This window comes from Schistocerca nitens, chromosome 1 (genome assembly GCF_023898315.1).
Source record: "Schistocerca nitens isolate TAMUIC-IGC-003100 chromosome 1, iqSchNite1.1, whole genome shotgun sequence".
NCBI lineage: Eukaryota > Metazoa > Arthropoda > Insecta > Orthoptera > Acrididae > Schistocerca > Schistocerca nitens.
This window is the reverse complement of record NC_064614.1, coordinates 1,010,691,761-1,010,715,873: the sequence shown is the minus strand read 5'-3', so window position 1 is coordinate 1,010,715,873 and position 24,113 is coordinate 1,010,691,761. Positions and strand designations below refer to the sequence as shown.

At 42.0% G+C, this 24,113-nt stretch overlaps 1 protein-coding gene across 4 annotated transcripts in view; it reads left to right on the top strand.

Moving 5' to 3' along the window:
• Positions 1 to 24,113, top strand: part of LOC126195664 (citramalyl-CoA lyase, mitochondrial-like) — a 238,862-nt gene that overhangs the window by 37,455 nt on the left and 177,294 nt on the right. For all 4 annotated transcript variants that reach the window (XM_049934313.1, XM_049934307.1, XM_049934293.1 and 1 more), the window contains exon 2: positions 6,263 to 6,350. In XM_049934313.1, the coding sequence (XP_049790270.1) occupies positions 6,263 to 6,350 (88 nt within the window). The remainder of the gene's footprint in view (positions 1 to 6,262; positions 6,351 to 24,113) is intronic.

Below are 24,113 nucleotides of genomic sequence, written 5' to 3'. Positions count from 1 at the left end.
CTGCTAGTGTAGTGCCCATTTGACAGTGGACCACATCCTACTGGGTTGCCCTAGTTTGGCCACCTTATGGTGAAACAGAGTTGACGACATGCTACTTCTGGTGCTAGTGGCGATGCCAAAGTGGCTGATCTGATTTTATGTTTTACCTGTGAATGTGTTTTCTACTTCTCTCTGTGATGTAGGGAACATTAGCCTCATTGGCCACTTGAGGGATCATAGGGGTGCCCTGTCGCCTGCCTCAACCCCGGAGGCTCGCTGCCCTTGCTCAGTGGTCCAGTGTGGCTTCTGACCTTGCCACATTTTTAATTGTTCTTATTCTTTTACATCTGTTTTTCTTTTACTGTTGCATCATCATTGTTAGATTTCCTGAGATTTTATCAACTTGTCCATGTTGCTAGTTTTCTTGTGGTAACTGAGCATGCGGAAGCACCAGTTGTGGAGCATATGGGAGCACTGTTCAGATGCAAAGGGTGCATCTCACACTGCATAAGGCATCCTGGAGGCCTCCAGCTGCTATCTGGTTGGAAAACTCTCCCATCTTCACCCTTTCCCCCCTCTCCCACATCTAACTGTTTCTGCCTCTTGGTTTTCTTGATTCTTGGATATAATTGGGTTCATTGGGATTTGTCGTTTGTATCCTTCTCTGGGGATATTCCTGTCTTGATACACAATGATTTAACAGACTGATAACCTCATAGTTTGGTCCCTTTAACCCCATCAATCCATTCATTTAGCCATTAAGTTCATGAAATATTGAAAACTAAATTATTGATGCAACTGGCAGCTTTTAGATATGCAACCTGCTGCTGTGATCATGCACCGTTTCAGCTGTTTAGTGATACACATGGAATCTTCATTCTAAGCAGCTTTTGCCTACTGTGTCTGTATTAGTGAAGAGTTTCTTATGAATTATGAACTAAGCTTTAAAAAATTAGTAGCCTTGAAAGACTTCATCCTCCTCCTCCCCCTCTCCTCCTCCTACTCTCTTCTCTCACTCTTTGACTCCATCTAGCAGAAAGGCTATATTACAATCAGCAGTGGCATTATCTGAGGCTACTGCAAGCCATCTCTTTTGAGATTGTTAATGAGTGTGTGCTCTGCATCACATCCATTGTTAGAAATTGAGCATAGTTGCCACACTTTAATTTCTTCAGTATAATGTACCAGCGACATCCAGCAATGATTGTAAGCACTGGTAATTCTGGACTGATGAATTCAAGATCAACTGACTGACACTTAACTCACAAATATTTTATGCTGAGATGTCCAGGACTACATCAAGATAGATTGGTCACAACTTTGCAAAGATCTAATTACAATTTTCTCAGTTGAGCCACCTTGTAATGAGAGCTTTAGCAAAATTGATAATGTCAGCTTTTTCTTTGCCTTGTTGTCACATGGTATTGGGGTCCAAACAGATGTTGATTCAGCCCAAACCTGGCTTCCAGTGCACCAGCCTGAAATTTTACAGGTAACATGCAAGACATCTTAAACTCGGACAGCAATATGTTCTCAGTTATAATAATGCATATGTTGTATGTTTAAATGCAGAGAGTGTTTTTCAAATGAGCTTACTGGTTGAAAAATTCATGGAACTTCAATTGTCAAGCCAATTTAGAAATGTTTCTAGAAATGTACATCTCTCTTCATTCTTGGGGCTTGTTAGAGGCTTTTGCATTTCCTCTCTATGTCCTTTCAAAGGGGACATACTGAAAAAAATTGTCACCCTGTTTTAGTATGCTAATAAATTCAGTTGTTCCTTTATAATTTTCAGTGTTAGTCGTAGGTCCCAACTTCAGTAAACTAAGCCTGATGCTGTCATTGAAAATGTGACAAGTTTTAAGATTTTTTAAAAAAAATAAAGAATGCCACAGTGCTTGCATATTGAAACAATAACCAAAGTTTAATAATTTGTTGCCTTCAATATCATATATATATGGAACTAACTACAGAAAATAAAACTTACATTCTTATGTATGTGTTGTCAAATTTGGAGAAGTAAAATGTCGGCAATACATCTTTCAAATTCAACCAGTTATGTCTGATGCACTTAAAAATGTGCACAGTGTCTATAACATAAAACAAAGGCCTGGAATGATCTAGATGGTGTGTGTGTGTGTGTGTGTGTGTGTGTGTGTGTGTGTGTGTGTGTAAGCAGTGCTAAGATGTGGCGGATCTGCAAAATTAAAAACAGAGTTCCTATTAACTGAGTTATTTTGAGAAGAAATACAAATAACTTGTGGACCTAATTATTCCAGTATAATCAATACATTATTTATTGCAGTGAAAAACTGTCAGCAATCTTCAGTTCACAGGCAGAGTATGAACAATATCTTAAATAATGATAGTACACCTTGCACTATAAATGCATGTACAGTTGTTGCAAGAGTAGTGATGTCATGTGTCATACCATCTAATTTACCTCCTATGCAGTCTATGGCTGGTTTAATTTGTACCTCATTTAACATGAATGTCACAAAACAATCGTAAATATTCTCCTTTATGTAAGCTAGAAAGTTTGGGCTGTTAGGATTAACATCAATGTGCTAGGTGGTCATATGTAAATTGAAGGTGGCGGGGGTGGGGGGGGGGGGGTGGGGGTGGGGGGGTGGGGGGTCAGGGGTGAGAGAGAAAGGAAAGGAAAGGGGAGGACTAAGAGTGAAAATGTGTACTGGACCGGGATCAAACCTGAGATCTCCTGCTTACTCGGCAGGTGCATTAACCACTGCACCATGTGGAACACAGTGTTACCGCAACTGCACAGACTGTCTCGGCACGCCTCATGGCTCACCCACATTTCCACTGAGCGCTACTTTTCTGCAGTCCCTGTCCATTTCTTCCATGCTCACTACTCGGAGATCCCTGCATGAGGTCAGACACACTTGTGCACCAACACTGAAGAAGGTGGATCCATTGTCCATCTAGGCGAATCAGTTGTATGAATGCATGGTGTCTGTCCTTTGGACATGCCCAAAAGAACAGACATCACACATTCATAGGTATGGATCACCTGTCTAAGTGAGTTTCTTGTATCTGCTTTCAATGGATGAGTTTTTGCCTCTGTATTCTCAGCTAATTATTTAAATTTTGCACGATACTTCTCATTGCAACTGACATGTGGGAATTCGGTTCCATTTTTCTCACCAAGTACGTTTATTTTGTGCTTAATTATGCTCCAATAAGTCCTTGCTTTTGTGTGGTTAATGGTTTTTGCCTTTTTGATGCTGTGTTGAAGAATTGTACAATCATACTTGTAGTGCAGTTTTAAGTCTTGATTAGACCTAGTCCTCTGCATTGGACAAAAACTCTCTCTTCCTAGGCCAAGATATTTTGATCTCAGATGTCAGGCACCCTTTTTCTTGATTCCACTGTAAATATCACTGTCTTGTTGTAAAAAAAGCTGGATTCATAATGTTCTAAGGATATTTTTTGGAAAGAATTAGATTTCTCGTATGCTATGTGGCCTTGGGGATTTTTTTTTTTTCTCATTTTTCGTACTGCGGTAGAATAACTGAGAGAGCATTTACAGTTCTGTTAGATTTTACTTTTCCTCTCTTAGATAACCTTGATTGATAAGGAGTAAGGGTGCCATTTGACCATAATGATCAAATAAAGCATTTATTATGGAGCTCACATGTATTTCATAAAACACAGATGGATTTAGAAATAAATTATCAGTTGTTGTTGCTTTGTGTCCTTCAGCTCTTGTTGGGAATCTATCTTTGTGTGGAGGCCAGTGTCATCCCTTCCAGATGCTCATTCCAAGTTTCAGCACAATACAACCATCATGTGATTGTTGAGAGTATCACCAGTGAAACTGTGTTTTTGTTATGTGTTACAAAAATGGAACAGTGGAATTTAGAGCAATGTTATACTATCAAGTTTTAACATAAAACTTGGGGAATCCAAGAGTTTGGTCTTTGAGAAGTTGAAATAGGCCTATGGGGAACATTCCATATTAACAGCACATTTTTTTCCCTGGTCCAAATCATTTCTGGAAGGCAGAGAAAAAGTTGAAGATGAACCTCATGCAGGGAGACCTTCAACTTCCATAACTGACAAAACTGTTGACATATGCATAACTTTGTGAGATGTTCCTTCGGGACAAACTGTCAACCATGCATAACTTTGTGAGATGTTCCTTCAGGACAAACTGTCAACCAAGTGTTTTACAAAGATATCTTTGAAAGGCTCTTGAAAAGGGTGAATCAAATGAGACCAGACATTGCAGACAAGTGGATGCTGCATTATGACAATGCCCCATGTCACACAGCCTCTTGGTAAATAAAAAATAAGTCACATTATTTTTCTCACTCACCTTATATATGTTTGCAAGTCTGTTACTGCAATACAGCACTCACATAGGTGTTAAATGCAGTATTCACTATGGCCTGTAACTTTTGTTCACTTATTGTGTGTGAAGCCACTCCCCCTTTCCTCATATCATGTTTACAGTAAAGTGACACTAACTTGTAATCCATCTAGGTGAATTCTGTAACTTTCAGATGAGATCTCTTATGTGTGGCGCATTAGTAGGAATATCTTTAGTCTTGTGTTGATATGAACAAGTTTCTTATGTTTTGATGTAAAAGTCTAAATGTGTTATTATTGTTAACGTTTGTAGTGTCTAAGCTGCAAGCAATTTTTTGTTTCTCCATTTATTATTGCAACTGTGTGTATAGTTATTCAGAAGCTATGTTTTTTGGAAAAATTTACCCAATAAAAATGTAGTGAATATTGGAAATGAAAGGGATTGGACAGATACTGCTTTAGTTACATTGAACACTTCTGGAAATTAGTAGAACAAATAACCTCTTATCAGAAACATTCAAATGTTAACCATTTCATATGTAGTGCTGCTGTGTGAAAAGTGATGCATCAGTCAGAGCCACGTGTGATCATTGCAATCTGGTGAGTGAATCATGAAGCTCTGCATTTACATGTTCAGTGGAATGCTTCATCCAGGGCTTGTCATATCACTCAAAGAATGGCAGTCTCCACATTTATGTGTAGAGTATTCACAGCAATGTACCTGATGTCATCCTCAATTGTGTGGTTGAGGTTATGGTCCAAACTGTTCCCAGCACTCCCAACAACCACCACATGATCTTCTTTATTGTGATCTTTTCCTGTAGAGCCTAAATCACAGGTGACATCACTGATCCCTGTACTTTTCTTAAATATGCTTGTTACCTAGTATTCACTATCCAGGGAGCTCTATACTAACTCGGTCATCCCCCTGTCATGACTATTCCCTTGCAGGAGGTCCTGCTTGGTATCCTTAACCCTCTGACTACGGCTAACCTTAGCTTACACTTTCTCGCTATATTGTCTGAGGATTCATGAACTCCTTGTGTTATTTGCACACAAAGTTCTACTGTCTATAGAACAGTGAAGCTCTTGGAGACATCTAGTCTGAAGTTAACAGGCTTCAGCTGTTAAATCAGCTCCTCTTTCCATAATCGCGGAATGACAAGCAAAACTTCTACATGCCAAAGACTAGGTACATCACTGTTCACTAGGCCACTTCACAGCATCCAACATGATAAAAGTGTAGGCAGTCTTCACACTATATATTTACTAAGATGACATCTGTTCTTTCTTAATAAATGTATAGTTAAGGCTCACTGGCCACCTGACCATCTTCTTCTTCTGTGCGAATGCACAAACAGTGCCCGAACTCTTACGGGAATCGGCAATGCGCCGTGAGGAATGAGTATAATGGGCAGGGGCACTACGATTGTAGTGCGGGACAATACGTTGAGAATGTGGGTTTTCGCGGGAGGCGTGCCAGAGATAAATCCCTGCAGTCGCGCTATCCTCTGTGTCCTCGGTGGTGCAGATGGATAGAGCGTCTGCCATGTAAGCAGGAGATCCTGGGTTCGAGTCCCGGTCGGGGCACACATTTTCATCTGTCCCCGTTGACGTATGTCAACGCCTGTAAGCAGCTAAGGGTGTTCGTTTCATTGTAAGTCTTCACACTGTCGACTATTTCTCTCTTCTCTGTTTTGTTTATTGTGATCATAATTTGTCTGTAAGAAGCTGCTCAATGAAAAATTGTGAGTTTATAACTTTTTGCAGTTTTATTTAACAAAAAAAGACTGTTGAATGATAGTGGTATGTAATTAGATTATGTGACAATTGAAAGAAGGTGTCCCATATCCTCCTGCATTAATTGTTGTGTATGCATAATTATTTTATAGCCAAGATTTTCCATAAATTTATTTGATGGATTAGTTATTTGCAAATTGCTTATTTGCAGGATAATGTGGAGCGGCAGTTTCATAGAAGCCCACTGTCAGAGGGTCTTGAAACATTGCAGGCTTTATTTGCACACAGATTTTCATAGCGTAAGTGTAACTTGTTTATGGATTATAAGTTTTGAATGTAGTAGATAACTGCAAAAGCATCTTAAAAGCTCTAGCAATCTTGCACTCGCAGCCTAATATATCTACCCCTTGTTGGCATTTGCAGGAAATAATAAAAATAGGTTTCAGCTGAATTATGATTTGCACAACCACAATAAAAGAAAAATAAATTCCGTTGTCGTCATGCCTCCTTGTACCGTAATCTAATAGAGTTCTTTTATTCTGATTTAAAGATCTTTAACAAGCTTTTGCCTGAATGGTTCTGTGTCTTAAAGCAACACGTCTGGGATGAAGAGTTGCGCTGGCCCGTATCAAATCCGCCTGGAAGATTGACAAGTGTTGGCGTGCTGAACAGCATGGATGTGGTTTTTAGGCAATTTCCCACATCCCACTAGATGAATAATGGACTGATACCCAAGTACTGCTTCTGTCTCATTATTCACAAACATTTAGAAAATATTCACTCAATTCCTCATGACTAACACTACACCCTGACAATTAGGGTACACACATGCCACCCTGGGGATTATCAGGGTGGTGACAGGAAAAGCATCTGGCCACCCCTTAAATTAATCAAGCCAAATCTGTTCCTAACTATGCTGACCCTGTACCAATGCAGGACAAAGGCACAAGAATAAGGATTTACAGCTCCTATTAGTTTCATGACAAGCACCAATATTTATTGTGAATAGATCTCTTCTCACAGCATATTAATATCTATTTCCCCGTGATAAATATAAATTTGACAAAAAGCTATTAAGCTGCCTGTGGGAGACAAACATTGCCTGTTTGGTAGAGTTGTTGTGCTATATTTCTCAGTATTATAATGTCAGAAAAAAATTTCAATGTAAGAAATGTTCGTAATACTTAAAGAGGAGACCACAGTGGAGATACCCCTACTCAGAATGAAAATATTACACCTAGTAGCAATAAACAGACCCATCCTCTTTGAGAATGTCCACCATGAGACAGTTGTAGCAGCAATATTTTAGAATATAGAGGGCAGCTAAACAAATAGGAAGATTTATATATTCGGTAAGCTAGAAAAGGGGCATATCTCAAACAGGAACGCAAAACATTTACCTAAGGGAAGGAACATGTAGAACTGTGGTCAAATTTAAAGGAATAGTCAACTCTGCTCTGGATAGATGTACCTAGTACAACAGTTCATGATGGGAGGGGCTCTCCATGCTAAACAGTAACTGTAAAGAAACTTACAGTGATCAGCCAAAACATTATGACAACTGCCCTCCATTAGACTGGTTGCTGCCTGGTGGAGTTGCGAGCATTTGAGATGCTAAGGAAAGTACGTAAGTGGAGCAGAGATGAATAGGGTATCATTGTGGCAATGTTACAGGCTGCAAATTGTGAAATCTACTGAAATAAGTGGACTTATGAGAAAGAGATGCAAAACTGGTTAGTAGTGCATATGCTACTGCTGTACTGAAGGTCAGTGAAACCATCAGTCAGTGCCAAGGTGTAGAATGCCCATGCCTCATCACAGAATGTAGGGGTTCGAGGCTTGCATGCTCTGCAAAGCAGGATAGGTGGCAATCTGGTGCAGATCTAGTGACAGAGACACCAATGATGGTGCAGGAAGTAATGTTTTGGAGCACACTCTTCAGTGCAAATTGTTGAGTATGTAGCGTGGTGGTGGACAGTATTATCCTATAGAGAGAGAGAGAGAGAGAGAGAGAGAGAGAGAGAGAGAGAGAGAGAGAGAGAGATGGGGAGGGGGGGGGGGGGTCAACATTCATCTGGTGTGCAGCAGATCATCAGTTCAAACACAACCACCAGTGATTATTTAGTATTTATCATTTCTGGAAGATCCTTGGAATATCTTATGTATGTATATTTTGGAATATCCGTTGCTTGTATCAATAGCAGCACTCTCTGTCTGGGAGTTCAGTTCTGTTCTGGCTGTAGTTTGGTCTACATAGTAATCATACTTTTAGTGCTCGGTGTTGTACTTGGTGCTCTGCTTTCTGATTTTGACTTGATTCTTGTTGTGAATTGGCAGGAGCCAATTCACGGGGTTTGGAGGAAGCCGAAAGGCATGCGTTTAAGCTCACGCAGGCTGGCGTGAGGTCTGGAACAGGTAAAGTAATTATACTATCAAGAAAAGTACGTAGCTGCTGGAATACTTAACTTTAATCCATAATTGGTGAACATCGGTCTGACTGTACATGCACCCCAAGATAAATAACAAATAATAATGGTGCCTTGCTAGGTCGTAGCAAATGACGTAGCTGAAGGCTATGCTAACTATCGTCTTGGCAAATGAGAGCGTAATTTGTCAGTGAACCATCGCTAGCAAAGTCGGCTGTACAACTGGGGCGAGTGCTAGAACGTCTCTCTAGACCTGCCGTGTGGCGGCGCTCGGTCTGCAATCACTGACAGTGGCGACACGCGGGTCCGACGTATACTACCGGACCACGGCCGATTTAAAGGCTACCACCTAGCAAGTGTGGTGTCTGGTGGTGACACCACATTCCTTCCCCGCAAATCGGTGTACGGTTGTGTTATAAGGCTTCCGCCCGCCGTGGGGAGGACCCCATGTTGACGTATGCGACGAGGTGGGGAGCCTAACAACAGGCGAGGCTGTGCCACCCGCACCCTGCCATTCGGTCTGAGGGGAGCTAGGAAACGCCTGAAAACCTAGTCCAGGGTGCACGCCAACATGCGGTGTATGCGCCCGTAGAGAGACAGGAGGGGCCGAAGGGTCGACCTCCATCGGGTCGGGGCACCCGGCGGGCGAAGACGTCATGTGGTCCGGAGCGGGCAAGAGTTCCATGGCGGATGACAACTGGTCACGGGAAGCGGTCGGCGGCGCGTGACCCAGGGAGGCGCCCGGCGGTTGCAGCGACGTGTCCACTTCGGGCGTCGCCGGCGGGAGAACAGCAGGCGGCGGCGTCGCGTCGCCATGGGGCATAACGGAAGGCAGCGTCGGTAACACCTGGGGCTGAGGCGATCCAGTAGATGGGTCCCCAGGGCGCTGACCGGACGGCACCGTTGCTGAAAGCAGACGGGGAGCGGCAGATCCCGTGCGACGACAGAGGCGCAGCTGATTGAGATGCCGACGCACCTCACCAGAGGCCCCCAAAACCAGATACATAGCGTGGCCGAGGCAGCGAAGAATGTGCCCTGCGAGCCAACGCCGCGAACCTCGATAGTTGCGATAATAGACAACGTCGCCTGGAGCAAAAGCAGGTGGCTGCCGCTGCACAGGAACCTGATGCGGCGGATGTAGCAAAGACATCAAGGTTCGATGAGGGCGACCGTGAAGCAACTCAGCTGGCGAGCGACCATCGCGGGGCTGAGAGCGATACGAGGACAAAAAGAGCAATAACGCGTCCTCCTGAGAATGCGACTCTTTCAACTTCAACATCTGTGACTTGAAAGTCCTGACCAATCGCTCAGCGGCACCGTTTGACTGTGACGAAAACGGCGCGGACGTCAGATGTTGAATACCATTGGCCTTGCAGAATGACTGAAATTCTGCGGACATGAATTGTGGGCCATTGTCGGAAACAATAGTCTGTGGAAGATCTTCAATGCAAAAGATAGCGGATAACGCTTGGATGGTGGCAGATGACGTTGTGGAAGACATCCGGACAACAAAAGGAAAATTACTGAAGGAATCTACCACAACCAACCATCGAGCTTTCCAGAATGGACCAGCAAAATCGATGTGTAAGCGTTGCCAAGGGGAAGTGGCTTTTGGCCATGCAAAGAATTTCCGCGGTGGTGCGGATTGTTGTTCGGCACACGCCATGCAAGAAGAGCACATATTCGTAATCGCAGCATCGATTCCGAACCAAGTTCAGTGCTGACGAGCAAGTTGTTTCGTTCTCACTATACCCCAATGTCCTTGGTGGAGAAGCTGTAAGACAGAGGACTGTAACGAACGTGGAACCACGACCCTGGACTGATCATTATCAGAACGCAACAGCAAAACACCACATCGAACTAAACTTCTCTCCTTGTGAGCAAAAAATCGGCGAACCAACGGATCCTCGATCCGTGACTTTGACAAGGGCCATTGCGTAGCAACAAAATGCAGAACGGTAGCAAGGACAGGGTCAGCAGCTGTGGCTGTAGCTACACGACGAAAATCAATCTGAAACGATTCGACCACGTCATCGGTTTCCGCATCAATGAACATGCAAGTAAGTTCGGAAGAATCGAATGCTCTATCCTCAGCAACAGGCAAACGGGACAACGCATCGGCGTTTCCGTGCTTAGCAGTGGACCGACACAAGATATCGTAGTGGTACTGCGAGAGGAAAATAGACCAGCGAATGAATTTCTGCGCTGTACGTGGAGGCACAGGCTTGTTCGGATGAAAAAGCGACGTCAAAGGTTTGTGGTCTGTGATGATGGTAAAGTGACGACCATACAAGAAATCATGAAACTTTGTAACACCAAATACGAGAGCCAAAGCTTCTTTCTCAATCTGTGAATAATTTCTTTGCGCAGACGAGAGCAATTTGGACGCAAAGGCAATAGGGCGATCATGCGATCCATCTTTGTGCGCAAGCATAGCACCGATCCCGAAATCCGATGCATCTACCATCAACAAAAGGGGTTTCTGGGGATCGAATGGTGTAAGGCAATTATTTGAAAGCAACGCCGATTTAAACTGCCGAAAGGCGCGTTCGCATTCCGTCGTCCAGACGAACGGAACACCTTTACGGCGTAAGCGATGAAGCGGAGCTGAAATGGAAGAGGCCTGGCGCACAAATTTGTTATAGTAATTTATTTTTCCCAGCACACTCTGTAGCTGCTTCAAATTCTGCGGCGAAGGCAAGTCCTGTATGGCACGGAGGTGCTCTGGACTGGGATATATGCCTTGGGCATTGAGTACATGGCCCAGATAGGGTAAGTTACGAGCAAAAAACACACATTTGTCCTTCCGCAAGCGAAGACCATTTTGTCGCAAGACCTGAAATAACGTTCTGAGATTGGCTAAATGTTCTTCTTCCATCTTTCCGGAGATCACAATATCGTCCAGATAGTTTGCTGCAGTAGGGACCGACGCACAAACAGTTCGTAGATATTGCTGAAACAATGCAGGGGCGGATGCACACCCGAATGGCAGTTGTTTGAATCGGTACAAACCAAGATGCATGTTAACCACCAAAACTCGCTGGGATTCTTCGTCCACTGGTATTTGCAAATACGCATCTGCGAGGTCCAACTTCGAAAAATAGTTACCTGGGCACAGTTTGTCAAAAAGATCTTCCGGGCGGGGTAAAGGAAAAGTTGCAGTCACTAGTTGGGGATTCACTGTTGCCTTGAAGTCCACGCAAAGTCTCAATGTTCCGGAAGGCTTTTGCAAAATTACTAAGGGTGATGCCCAGAGAGAAGCCTGCACACGTTCAATTACACCTTGTGAGTCCAAATCGTTTAATGTTCTTGCGACCTCATCACGCAATGCGTGGGGAACATTGCGCACTCTGAAAAATTTCGGTTGCGCATTGACTTTCAGTTCCAAATGTGCTTTATAGTTCTTAGCGCAACCAAGGCCCGGTGCAAAAATGTCTGCAAACTCTTCACATAGACGAGAAACACTGTCTGAAGGCACAGTCTGGTTCACTGATAGGACCTGATTGACTATAGACAAGTTAAACAACTGAAATAAATCTAAACCAAACAAGTTCACTGCAGAAGAAGAACGAAGGACGTACAATGACACAAGTTTTGTTTGTCCTTTGTATGTTGCAAGAAGGCTGCACTGTCCTAACACAGGGATATACTGACCGGAATAGCTACTGAGCTTAACATGTGTGGCACGCAACGGAGGCGTGCCCAGCTGCTTGTATGTGTCTTGATTGCTCAGTGAAACTGCAGCTCCGATATCGAGCTGGAACGGTATCACTTCGCCATTAATGTCCAAGTCTACAAAAAGTTTATTGTCCTGCTGACGACAAGAGCGACTGTCTCGTGCAACATGAACTGACACTGGTACAGAATCACTTGCGACTTGACGTGATTTCCGGCGACGTCGACGCACACTGTTGGTGGGACGAACACAGTCACTGTTAGAGAGAGTGGCACTGGGCGGAGTGGAATGAACTGCATGAATTTCCATGGGCGAAGGTTCACGAGCCTGAGTATTCTTGGTTCGATTCCGGTGCGAAGCAAAGGGCCTGGAATGGTTGTGAGTGTCCGTTCTGAGCTTTTTCTGGCAAACACTTTGAACATGTCCTTTTTTATTACAGAAAAAGCAAATAGCCTGGCGTGACGGGCAATTCTCACGCGAATGTCTAGTAGCACACCGCGGGCATGATTTCACTGCATTTGCTTGCCGGCACGGGACATGTGGCGGAGAGCTTGGTGGCAGCTGCGCGGACGGGCGCGATGGCTGTTTACTGTTCCGTGTAGCTCGCCCGGCGGGCCGGTTAATGTGACACACGGCTGGTGAAGTTTCAAATGATTCTTGAGCAAAGTCAAGTGTGTCCTGCCGATCCAATATGTCCATCACTTGTTGAAGGGAGGGATTGACTAATTTCAAAATCTGTTCCCTTATACGAACATCAGAAATGTTCTGTGCAGTTGCATCACGTACCATAGTATCTGAATAAGGGAGTCCACATGCACACTCAAAAGCACAATCCATAGTAAGGCCTTGCAAAGTTGCAACCCACTCCCGATTAGTTTGACCGGCCGTACGTTTTGTACGAAAGAAGGTATACCTTTTTGCAACTACATTGACTGATTCTTTGAAATATGCATCTAATGCAGACAAAATTTCGTCGTAGGGCAGAGTTGCTACGTCCTGTCAGGGAAATAATTTCACTACCACACGGTACGTCTGGACGCCTACGGATGCAACAAAAAAGGCTGCCGCTCGTTACCTTGAATTCTGTAGGCGGCAAGACGGAATCCAAATTGGCGTGACCACTCCGTCCAGCTTTCCAGCGCAGCATCAAAAGGACGAAAAGGTGGTGAAACTGCGTGTTGTGGCTGCAGAAGCGGTGGAGCGGCGGCGGACACATCGTTTTGCATTGCACGTTGACCCTGGGCGAGCTGTCCAAGGGCATCCAGCAAGGCCTGCGTCTGCTGATTCTGTAAGCGATAAAATTCGGACAGTACATCTGGAGATGGTGGCTAAGCCATTACACAAGGAAATCAGTCTATCAATACGAACGCAAAATTCTCGTCGCCATATGTTGTGAATGGGCAGGAGCCAATTCACGGGGTTTGGAGGAAGCCGAAAGGCACGCGTTTAAGCTCACGCAGGCTGGCATGAGGTCTGGAACAGGTAAAGTAATTATACTATCAAGAAAAGTACGTAGCTGCTGGAATACTTAACTTTAATCCATAATTGGTGAACATCGGTCTGACTGTACATGCACCCCAAGATAAATAACAAATGATAATGGCGCCTTGATAGGTCATAGCAAATGACGTAGCTGAAGGCTATGCTAACTATCGTCTCGGCAAATGAGAGCGTAATTTGTCAGTGAACCATCGCTAGCAAAGTCGGCTGTACAACTGGGGCGAGTGCTAGAACGTCTCTCTAGACCTGCTGTGTGGCGGCGCTCGGTCTGCAATCACTGACAGTGGCAACACGCGGGTCCGATGTATACTACCGGACCGCGGCCGATTTAAAGGCTACCACCTAGCAAGTGTGGTGTCTGGCGGTGACACCACAATTCTAGTTATGACGTGACACTGTTTGGTGAAGACGCCAGTTACTTACAAACATCTACATCACTATGGCTCCAATTAGGCAATGTAAAAGTAATTGTCTCCATGAAATGGAAACAGAATACAAGCAGTACATTTCTCCACAGTCTGTATATTTAGGAAACCTGCAGATTCCAAAACAGCAGTAAGCCAGTTGCACATCAGACATCCATCAGTGTTTTCCAGAGATGCTGTTCAGGTCCCAATGAAATGGCTGAAAGGATTTGACCAAGAAGCCAGATAAAACAGGTGGGGGTGACATGATGGATTTGGTAAATGTGTACCTTTACCTGGATGCTACAGCTTATCACTGATTCAATAACAACAAAGAGAAGTTCAACAGGTGGGATAAGTTTCAGGCTGAACTGGAGAAAATCAGCTGCAAGTGCACTAAGTGAAAGACCAATTGAAGAGCAGGGCCCAACATCATAGGAAAATGACACAGTCCTACATACAGACTATTTAGGCCCTGTGCCACATTTTGAATCCAAGTATGACAGAAGCTCACAGTCTCACATTTGATGAAAGGAGTTGCAGAAAACAGGTGCCAAGTTCTTCAGCTAAAGGGTTTCACAATGACAGAGGAATTCAAGTGGTACCATTGTATCAAGGAAATGCAACAGAGAAAGAGTCAGATGAAGAGGTATGACCGACTCCCAAATGTATTCTTTTTGAATGTTGTGGAAAACCACCAGCAGCAGGGTCTAAGAGAAGATATATAGCATTTAATGGCAGTCAGAACTGTTGGACTGAGTAAGTGAGAGGTAGAAGCCATGAATGTCAACCCTATATATCAGGAGGTAATAAAGAATGGTGAAGAAGAGGTGTATTGATCCATAGTACCAAAATCTACCACCAATTGAACATGCCAGGAAGAATAGACTTGGCCAACTTGAACTTATGCTGCTGCTGTAAAATTACAAACCAACTCCTGACCAACACAGGTACAACTAATTCCTCTGCCAAGTGTATCCCCCACAGAGCAACTGACATTTGGAGGAAAGAGGACAACACGCCATTGTCTTTCCTATGTGGACATGCTGTATGCTACTGCAGACAAAGAATAATAGTTTTCAGTGACTACTACACCTCCAAATGTCAACCATAACTACAACTCTGTTCATGCCAGTTAACTATAAATGATTTTAGTTAATCTATGAGATGAAACCCATTGCCGTACCCTGGATGAGGTTGCTCCCCAACATGCTGTAGTCATTCCCCATCACCATACGGAGGTACCAGCCACCCCCCCTAGCTGTTGAATTCAGGGAAACTAAGTGAAATGAGTATTTGTCAAAGGTGGGTTCAAGACCAGGGATAAAAGAGGATAGGTAAACTGCACTTCCAGTGATAAGACAATCCTATAACTAATTCTAGTATATTATTCAATGCTGGTTCTGACCGAGAGAATGTTATCTCAACGTCAGTAGCACTGACTTCTGGTGTCACGTCACACACTTGTGCTAGTTACATTCAAGGTCATGTGCCCCCCCCCCCCCCCCCTCTCCCATAGCCACTAGAGGTTTTATTACTTAACGGTTTTACTATGTTCATAATTTCATCAGGTTTTGTTTCATAAACAAACACTGAAATATTAGTGGTGTTTGATGTACTAGTGGAACCTGAGAATGGTACCTTGCAGTTACCGTATTTACTCGAATCTAAGCCGCACTCGAATCTAAGCCGCACCTGAAAAATGAGACTCGAAATAAGGAAAAAAAAATTTCCCGAATCTAAGCCGCACCTGAAATTTGAGACTCGAAATTCAAGGGGAGAGAAAAGTTTTAGGCCGCACCTCCAAATCGAAACAAAGTTAGTCCATTGGAATATCAGACACAATTTAGGTCGAATGAAAGACGATACAGCTACAGTAGTTTGGTTCGAGTCGTAAGCTTAGCAGTTAAGCTTTACCAGGTAGCCATTGCTATGCGTCAGGCGCTCCGTCCGTATTTATACGGGTACCCTTCCTTTTTCACGTGCTTCGTCTGGTTTGAATCGATTGCTTATTTTGCTTTGATCTGATAAGTGCCGTTTTCTTTGTTATAGGTGTTTACGTCACTCTAAGCTGAAAATGCATTACTGTACTGTGTAATGCATTGTTTGTCGCATTTTGATAGTGCGTGTTTACGGTCTGTCGCCGCTCGCGGCGTGACTTGCTTTTGTGCGCGCTACCGCCGCTTAAAAAAAAAAAAGAGGAATCATCTCATTAGCGAAACAATGACAAGAGACTGCTATTTGTTGTTACTTACACTGCTGCTTTCTTTGATAATGATCAAAAAGAACCAAATGCGTATGATAGAACATGCGTATGATAGAACATGTTCTGAACGAGAGTTTTGCGAAAATTTTCCTCCGTTTGAAAATCTTTGCGACCGCTTCTTTAGTACATCAAATTCTGCACAGAAATTAGTCATCTTACATTTAAAATCTAGTCAGTTGCCGTGCTTCATTTCTGACTGTATCACTATTAGGCATAAGAATAATACGAATATAAACATGACACGATAACGTATATTCTTCCGCGTTTGCTGTTGTCTCACTCTAGTTTCGTAGTTTATTACGCAGACAGGATTTAAATGAGATAGCAGCAAACACGAAGGAATACATGGCAAAATGTTTATATTCGTATTATTCTTATGGTGAAGAGAATACTGCATGTGATTCACATTTCATCAGGTTCCTATTAGCAACCATCTCTTCTCACAGGTAGGAAAAAACTCGGAACGTAGAGTTGGCCAAGTTGACAAACATCCCTAACAGTCTTGCCAGTCGGATTTTCGTAGTACATTGAAATTCTGCTACATTCGAAGATGAACAATACGGAATTTGTATTTACTTCGTTGGATAATGTATGAAAATGCAGTGGTCGAAACTCGGGGCGGAAAAAAAAAAGCTCGTCTTCTACCTTTTTTTATTTACTGATGCAGAGGTTTTGGCGCCAGTATTTATCTTTGTGCCCACAAAGCATGCTTGTGTAGCGCTACATATATTCGACGGCAGAAGTTAGTTGTGGCGGCACCTATCAACATTTTTCAGAACTTCCGCTTGCTTTGCACTCGATTCTAAGCCGCAGGCAGGTTTTTGGAATACAAAAACCGGAAAAAAGTGCGGCTTAGATTCGAGTAAATACGGTAGCTTGAATGAGATCTTTGGTTAGTGAGCTGACATATACACTGAATTAGTTTGCAGCTGTTTGTGGATCTGTGATCTTAGAATCTTTAAGTGATAGAGAACTACAAGTTTCTTTTTTAATAATTTTCCACATGGCTTTCATTTTGTTTGAAGAGATACTTATGAAATTGTCATTCCATTAAAGTTTTGTCTGTCCAGTAACTCTAAGATAGGTTTTTTCTAGGCTTTACAATACTCAGAAAAATCTTGAGTGATTTTGTATTTTTTGCAGCAATATTGTAGAAATCTGTTCCTCTCACTAAAATTTTTGATTTCTTTTTGTTACTCATGACTTTCAATTTTTGTTGCTTGAAATTTTTATTTCAAGAGGAAATGTTGTATTAAAATACTAAAGGAAAGTATTATGAAAACTTAAGAACATCCTATCAACAGTGGTGTGCATATAAATACTTCCCCAGTTTTCCTTGGCTAATAGGAAATTTAAAACCCTAATATTGTCTTCATAAAAGATTCTTCTTTGAATTACTTTTTTGGGGCTGATTTTACTTTTTCCCATATCAGTGCTCAGTAGCAGAGCATCATGGTCACTGTATCCCATGCTCAGTACTTCATCAGTGAATGTGGAACTAGTATCAGTTATGAAAATTTGGTCAATTATTGATTCTGTGTGCTCTTCACCCTGTTGGCGAGTTATTGTGGGGATCATATAGACTGATTTGCTCAAGTTTATCAAATCCTGAGTAGCATTATTGTTTTTTGAAAAATCAATATTAAAATCACCACAAAGTATTATTTTCGTATTTAATTAACTGAAACTATTCAGCAGAACTTCTGATTTGGTCACAAAGATGGGATTAATACTACTTTGTACACCATATACGTTTTCAATTATGTAGTTTAGTTCAGGCAGCTTAATCATTGAAAGCTCAAAGTCCTTAACTCCTGATAGAACAACATGTTTATTTAGTCCTACCTCACAGACTTAAATCTGGTCCTTTACAAAGATGACAGTACCACCATTTGTGGGGAATTGTCTATAGTTCACAAACAGCTGAATGTGCTTTTGGCTATGGTCAGTCACCTTCGGGCTACTGCCTCAGGTTGTAGCAGTGGCAGAGAATCTGGTGCATTACACGGGACACCTCAGGTGTCGTTTCTTTTGCCCATGAGCTCTGCTTCTTAGGCACTTCCTAGTGCACGCAGTGCAGTGGATTGGCCACCATCCATGACAGGGCGAGTGGTGGGTGGTAATGCGTTCACGTCACCCAAGTTGGAGGGCCAATGTGGAGACTGGCCACCTGACCTCACCCATTCACCCTGTGAGTGGACAGGTGGCTGCTCCTTCAGCACAGTCCAAGCAGGCACACACAGGAGGAGGGGTTTACTTGTTAATGGGAGCTCCAGTGTTAGGTGCATTATGGAGCCCCTTAGGCAGATAGCATTTAGGGCTGGAAAGAAAGCCAATGTGCACTCGGTTTGTCTGCTGTGAGGCTCATATGAGATGTGGAGGTGGCCTTGCCTGCGGCTATCAAGTGTGCAGGGGGCAATCGTCTGAAAGTTGTGGCTCAAGTCGGCAACAGTGATGCTTATTGCATGGGTTCTGCGGCAATCCTTCGTTTGTACAGGTGGCTGGCAGAGGTCGTTTGTACAGGTGGCTGGCAGAGGTGGTGAAGACTGCTGGCCTCGTGCACAGGATGCAAGCAGAGCTCACAATTTGGAGCATTCTTCCCAGAGTTGATTGAGGACGTTTGGTTTGAAGCCAAGTGGAGCATCTCAACCAAAGGCATCGTCAAGTCTGTGATGGTCTTGGCTGCAGATTTCTGGAACTGTGTTATTGGGTGGGTATTTGTAGGATTCTCCTTGATAGATCAGGGGTGCAATATATAAAGGAAGCAGCTACTCAGGTAGTAGAGTACTTGTGAAGTGCAAATGGCCTTTTTTTTAGGCTAGGCAGTAATTTGAGGTGTTCTAATGAACACTTGCTTGTCAATGTGCAGCAAGGAAAGTCAGATGGCATTAAGAATAAAGACCCTTTGACTGTCATCAGTTTATCAAAACTGTTGAAGTATTAATAATAAAGTTCCCGAATTTACTGCCCTCCAGAAAAGTTATTGCCCTCAAATTATTCTTGGAACCGAGAGCTGGCTGAAACCCGAAGTGGAAAACTCGGAGATATTTTGTGAGTCATGGAACATATATCAGAAACACAGAGTAGAGGCCATAGGAGGGGGAGTGTTCATTGCAATTGACAAAAATATTGTCTCTATACAGGTCTAAGTTGAGTGTGAAAGTGAAGTTATTTGATCACATATAACAGGTTTAGGTGAACCCAAGTTAATTGTTGGATGTTTCTTCCAGCCACCTGACTCTACTGTGACAGTTCTAGAGTCATTCAAAGGAAGTCTACAGTCAATAGTGAGTAAATACCCAGATCAAGCAATACTAGTTGGAGGCGACTTTAACCTACCGAGTATAGAGTGGGATGTCTATGGATTCATTGTGGGAGTGGTGCAGACAGACAGTCATGCAAAATACTTTCAAACACATTTTCTGAAAACTGTCTTGAACAGCTAGCATGGCAGCCCACACACAATGGAAATATCTTAGACCTTATAGCTATAAATAGGTTGGATCTTATCGACAGTGTCAGTATAGAAACAGAGATTAGTGACCATGATGTCATTATAGCAACTATGATTACAAAAGTTAATAAATCAGTCAAGAAGGCTAGTAGAATGTTTTATACTAAACAGAGTGCATAAGCAGTTATTAGCATTTCACTTAGACAGTAATTGGCATCAAGTAGTTCCAGTAAGATGTATGTAGAGGAATTATGGACAAATTTTAAGTAGATTGTAAGTTGTGGTCTGGAGAGTTACATGCCTAGTAAGTGAGTAAATGATGGAAAAGACCCACCATAGTTTAATAACGAAATTCAGAGGATGCTGAGCAAGCAGAGGCTGTTGTGCTCTTGGTTCAAAAGGTAATGCACAGATGGCAGCAATTGAAGATTAGTAAAGATTCATGTGTCTGTGAAAAGATCTATGCATGATGCATAAAACAACTACCATCATCACACCTTAGGAAAAGATCTGGCTGAGTGCCTGAGGACATTCTGGTCTTATGTAGAATTGCTTCATGGGTCTAAGACTTCCATTCAGTCCCTTTCCAACAAGTCAGGTGTGAGAGTTGAAGATAGCAAAACAAAAGTCAGTGTTTTAAATTTCATGTTCAAGAAATCGTTCACACACGAGAATCATACAAACATACCATTATTTGACCATTGTCCCCCCCTGGTAGCTGAAGAGTCAGCACGACAGAATATCATACCTAACGGCCTAGGTTCGATTCCCGGCTGGGTCGGAGATTTTCACCACTCAGGGACTGGGTGTTGTGTTGTCCTTATCATCATCATTTCATCTCCATCAACACGCAAGTCACTGAAGTGGTGTCAACTCGAAAGACTTGCACCAGGCGAACTATCTGCCAGACGGGAGGCCCTAGCCACACGGCATTTCCATTTGACCATTGGACAGACTACTGTGGATAACATAGTTATAAACATCTCTGGTGTAGAGAAACAACTGAAAAATTTGAAAACAAATAAATCACCAGGCCCATTTGGAATCCCAGTTCAATTTCAAAGAGTACTATGTTGCACTGACACCTTACCTGGCTTGCATTTATCATTAATCTCTCATCCAGCACAAAGTTTCATATGAAAGGCAACAGACTGATTCCATATTTCTAGATTTCCAGGAAGTATCTGACGTGGTGCCACATTGCAGGCTGTTAATGAAGGTACAAGCATATGGAATAAGTTCACAGATATCTGAATGGCTCTAAGAGTTCTTAATTAATAGAACCCAGTATGTTGTCATCAACAGCAAATGTTCATCAGAGAGAAGTGTATCATCAGGTATGCTCCAGGGAAGTGTGATAGGGCTGCTGCTGTTCTCTGCATACGTAAATGATTTGGTGGACAGGGTGGGCAGTAATCTGCAGTTGAAACTTCCTGGCAGATTAAAACTGTGTGCTGGACCGAGACTCGAATTCGAGACCTTTGTCTTTCACAGGCAAGTGCTCTACCATTTAAGCTACCCAAGCACCACTCACAACCCATCGACACAGATTTAATCTGCCAGGAAGTTTCATATCAGTGCAACTGCTGCAGAGTGAAAATTTCATTCTGGAAACATCCCCCATGCTGTGGCCAAACCGTCTCCACAATATCTTTTCTTTCAGGAGTGCTACTTGTGCAAAGTCTGCAGGAGAGGTTCTGTGAAGTTTGGAAGGTTGGACACAAGATACTGGCAGATTTAATAGCCGTGAGGATGGGTCATGAATCACGCTTAGATAGCTCAGATGGTAGAGCATTTGCCTGTGAAAGGCAAAGGTCCTGAGTTCGAGTCTTGATCTGGCACACAGTTTTAATCTGCCAGGAAGTTTCATATCAGTGCACACTCCATTGCAGAGTGAAAATTTCATTCTGGAATCTGCAGCTGTTTGCTGATGGTGCCATGGTGTAGAGTAAGGTGTCAAAGTCAAGTGCCTGTAGGAAGATACGAGATGACTTAGACAGAATTTCCAATTAGTATTAGATTAGATTAGATTAATACTAGTTCCATGGATCATGAATACGATATTTCGTAATGATGTGGAACGAGTCGAATTTTCCAATACATGACATAATTAGGTTAATTTAACAACATACTTAAGTTAATATAACAACTTTATTTTATTGTGGTTTTTTTGTTTTTCTTTATTTTTATTTTTTTTTATTTTTATTTTTTTTAATTTTTTTTCTTAATTTATATCTAAAAATTCCTCTATGGAGTAGAAGGAGTTGTCATTCAGAAATTCTTTTAATTTCTTCTTAAATACTTGTTGGTTATCTGTCAGACTTTTGATACTATTTGGTAAGTGACCAAAGACTTTAGTGCCAGTATAATTCACCCCTTTCTGTGCCAAAGTTAGATTTAATCTTGAATAGTGAAGATCATCCTTTCTCCTAGTATTGTAGTTATGCACACTGCTATTACTTTTGAATTGGGTTTGGTTGTTAATAACAAATTTCATAAGAGAGTATATATACTGAGAAGCTACTGTGAATATCCCTAGATCCTTAAATAAATGTCTGCAGGATGATCTTGGGTGGACTCCAGCTATTATTCTGATTACACGCTTTTGTGCAATAAATACTTTATTCCTCAGTGATGAATTACCCCAAAATATGATGCCATATGAAAGCAATGAGTGAAAATAGGCGTAGTAAGCTAATTTACTAAGATGTTTATCACCAAAATTTGCAATGACCCTTATTGCATAAGTAGCTGAACTCAAACGTTTCAGCAGATCATCAATGTGTTTCTTCCAATTTAATCTCTCATCAATGGACACACCTAAAATTTGCAATATTCTACCTTAGCTATATGCTTCTGATTAAGGTCTATATTTATTAATGGCGTCATACCATTCACTGTACGGAACTGTATGTACTGTGTCTTATCAAAATTCAGTGAGAGTCCGTTTACAAGGAACCACTTAGTAATTTTCTGAAAGACAGTATTGACAATTTCATCAGTTAATTCTTGTTTGTCAGGTGTGATTACTATACTTGTATCATCAGCAAAGAGAACTAACTTTGCCTCTTCATGAATATAGAATGGCAAGTCATTAATATATAATAAGAACAACAAAGGACCCAAGACTGACCCTTGTGGAACCCCATTCTTGATAGTTCCCCAGTTTGAGGAATGTGCTGATCTTTGCATGTTACGAGAACTACTTATTTCTACTTTCTGCACTCTTCCAGTTAGGTACGAATTAAACCATTTGTGCACTGTCCCACTCATGCCACAATACTTGAGCTTGTCTAGCAGAATTTCATGATTTACACAATCAAAAGCCTTTGAGAGATCACAAAAAATCCCAATGGGTGGTGTTCGGTTATTCAGATCATTCAAAATTTGACTGGTGAAAGCATATATGGCATTTTCTGTTGAAAAACCTTTCTGGAAACCAAACTGACATTTTGTTAGTACTTCATTTTTACAGATATGTGAAGCTACTCTTGAATACATTACTTTCTCAAAAATTTTGGATAAAGTTGTTAGAAGGGAGATTGGACGGTAACTGTTGACATCAGATCTATCCCCCTTTTTATGCAAAGGTATAACAATAGCATATTTCAGTCTATCAGGGAAAATGCCCTGTTCCAGAGAGCTATTACACAGGTGGCTGAAAATCTTACTTATCTGTTGAGAACAAGCTTTTAGTATTTTGCTGGAAATGCCATCAATTCCATGTGAGTTTTTGCTTTTAAGCAAGTTTATTATTTTCCTAATTTCAGAGGGAGAAGTGGGTGAGATTTCAATTGTATCAAATTGCATAGGTATGGCCTCTTCCATTAACAGCCTAGCATCTTCTAATGAACACCTGGATCCTACTATATCCACACATTTAGAAAATGATTATTAAAAATATTTTCAACTTCTGACTTTTTGTTCGTAAAGTTTTCATTCAATTTGATGGTAATACTGTCTTCCTCTGCTCTTGGTTGACCTGTTTCTCTTTTAATAATATTCCAAATTGTTTTAATTTTATTATCAGAGTTGCTGATTTCAGACATGATACACATACTCCTGGATTTTTTAATAACTTTTCTTAATATAACACAGTAGTTTTTATAATTTTTGATAGTTTCTGGGTCACTACTCTTTCTTGCTGTCAGATACATTTCCCTTTTCCGGTTACAAGATATTTTTATACCCTTAGTAAGCCATGGTTTGTTACAAGGTTTCTTATGAGTATATTTAACTATTTTCTTGGGGAAGCAGTTTTCAAATGCATTTACAAAAATGTCATGAAATAAATTATATTTTAAACTGGCATCAGGTTCACGGTACACCTCATCCC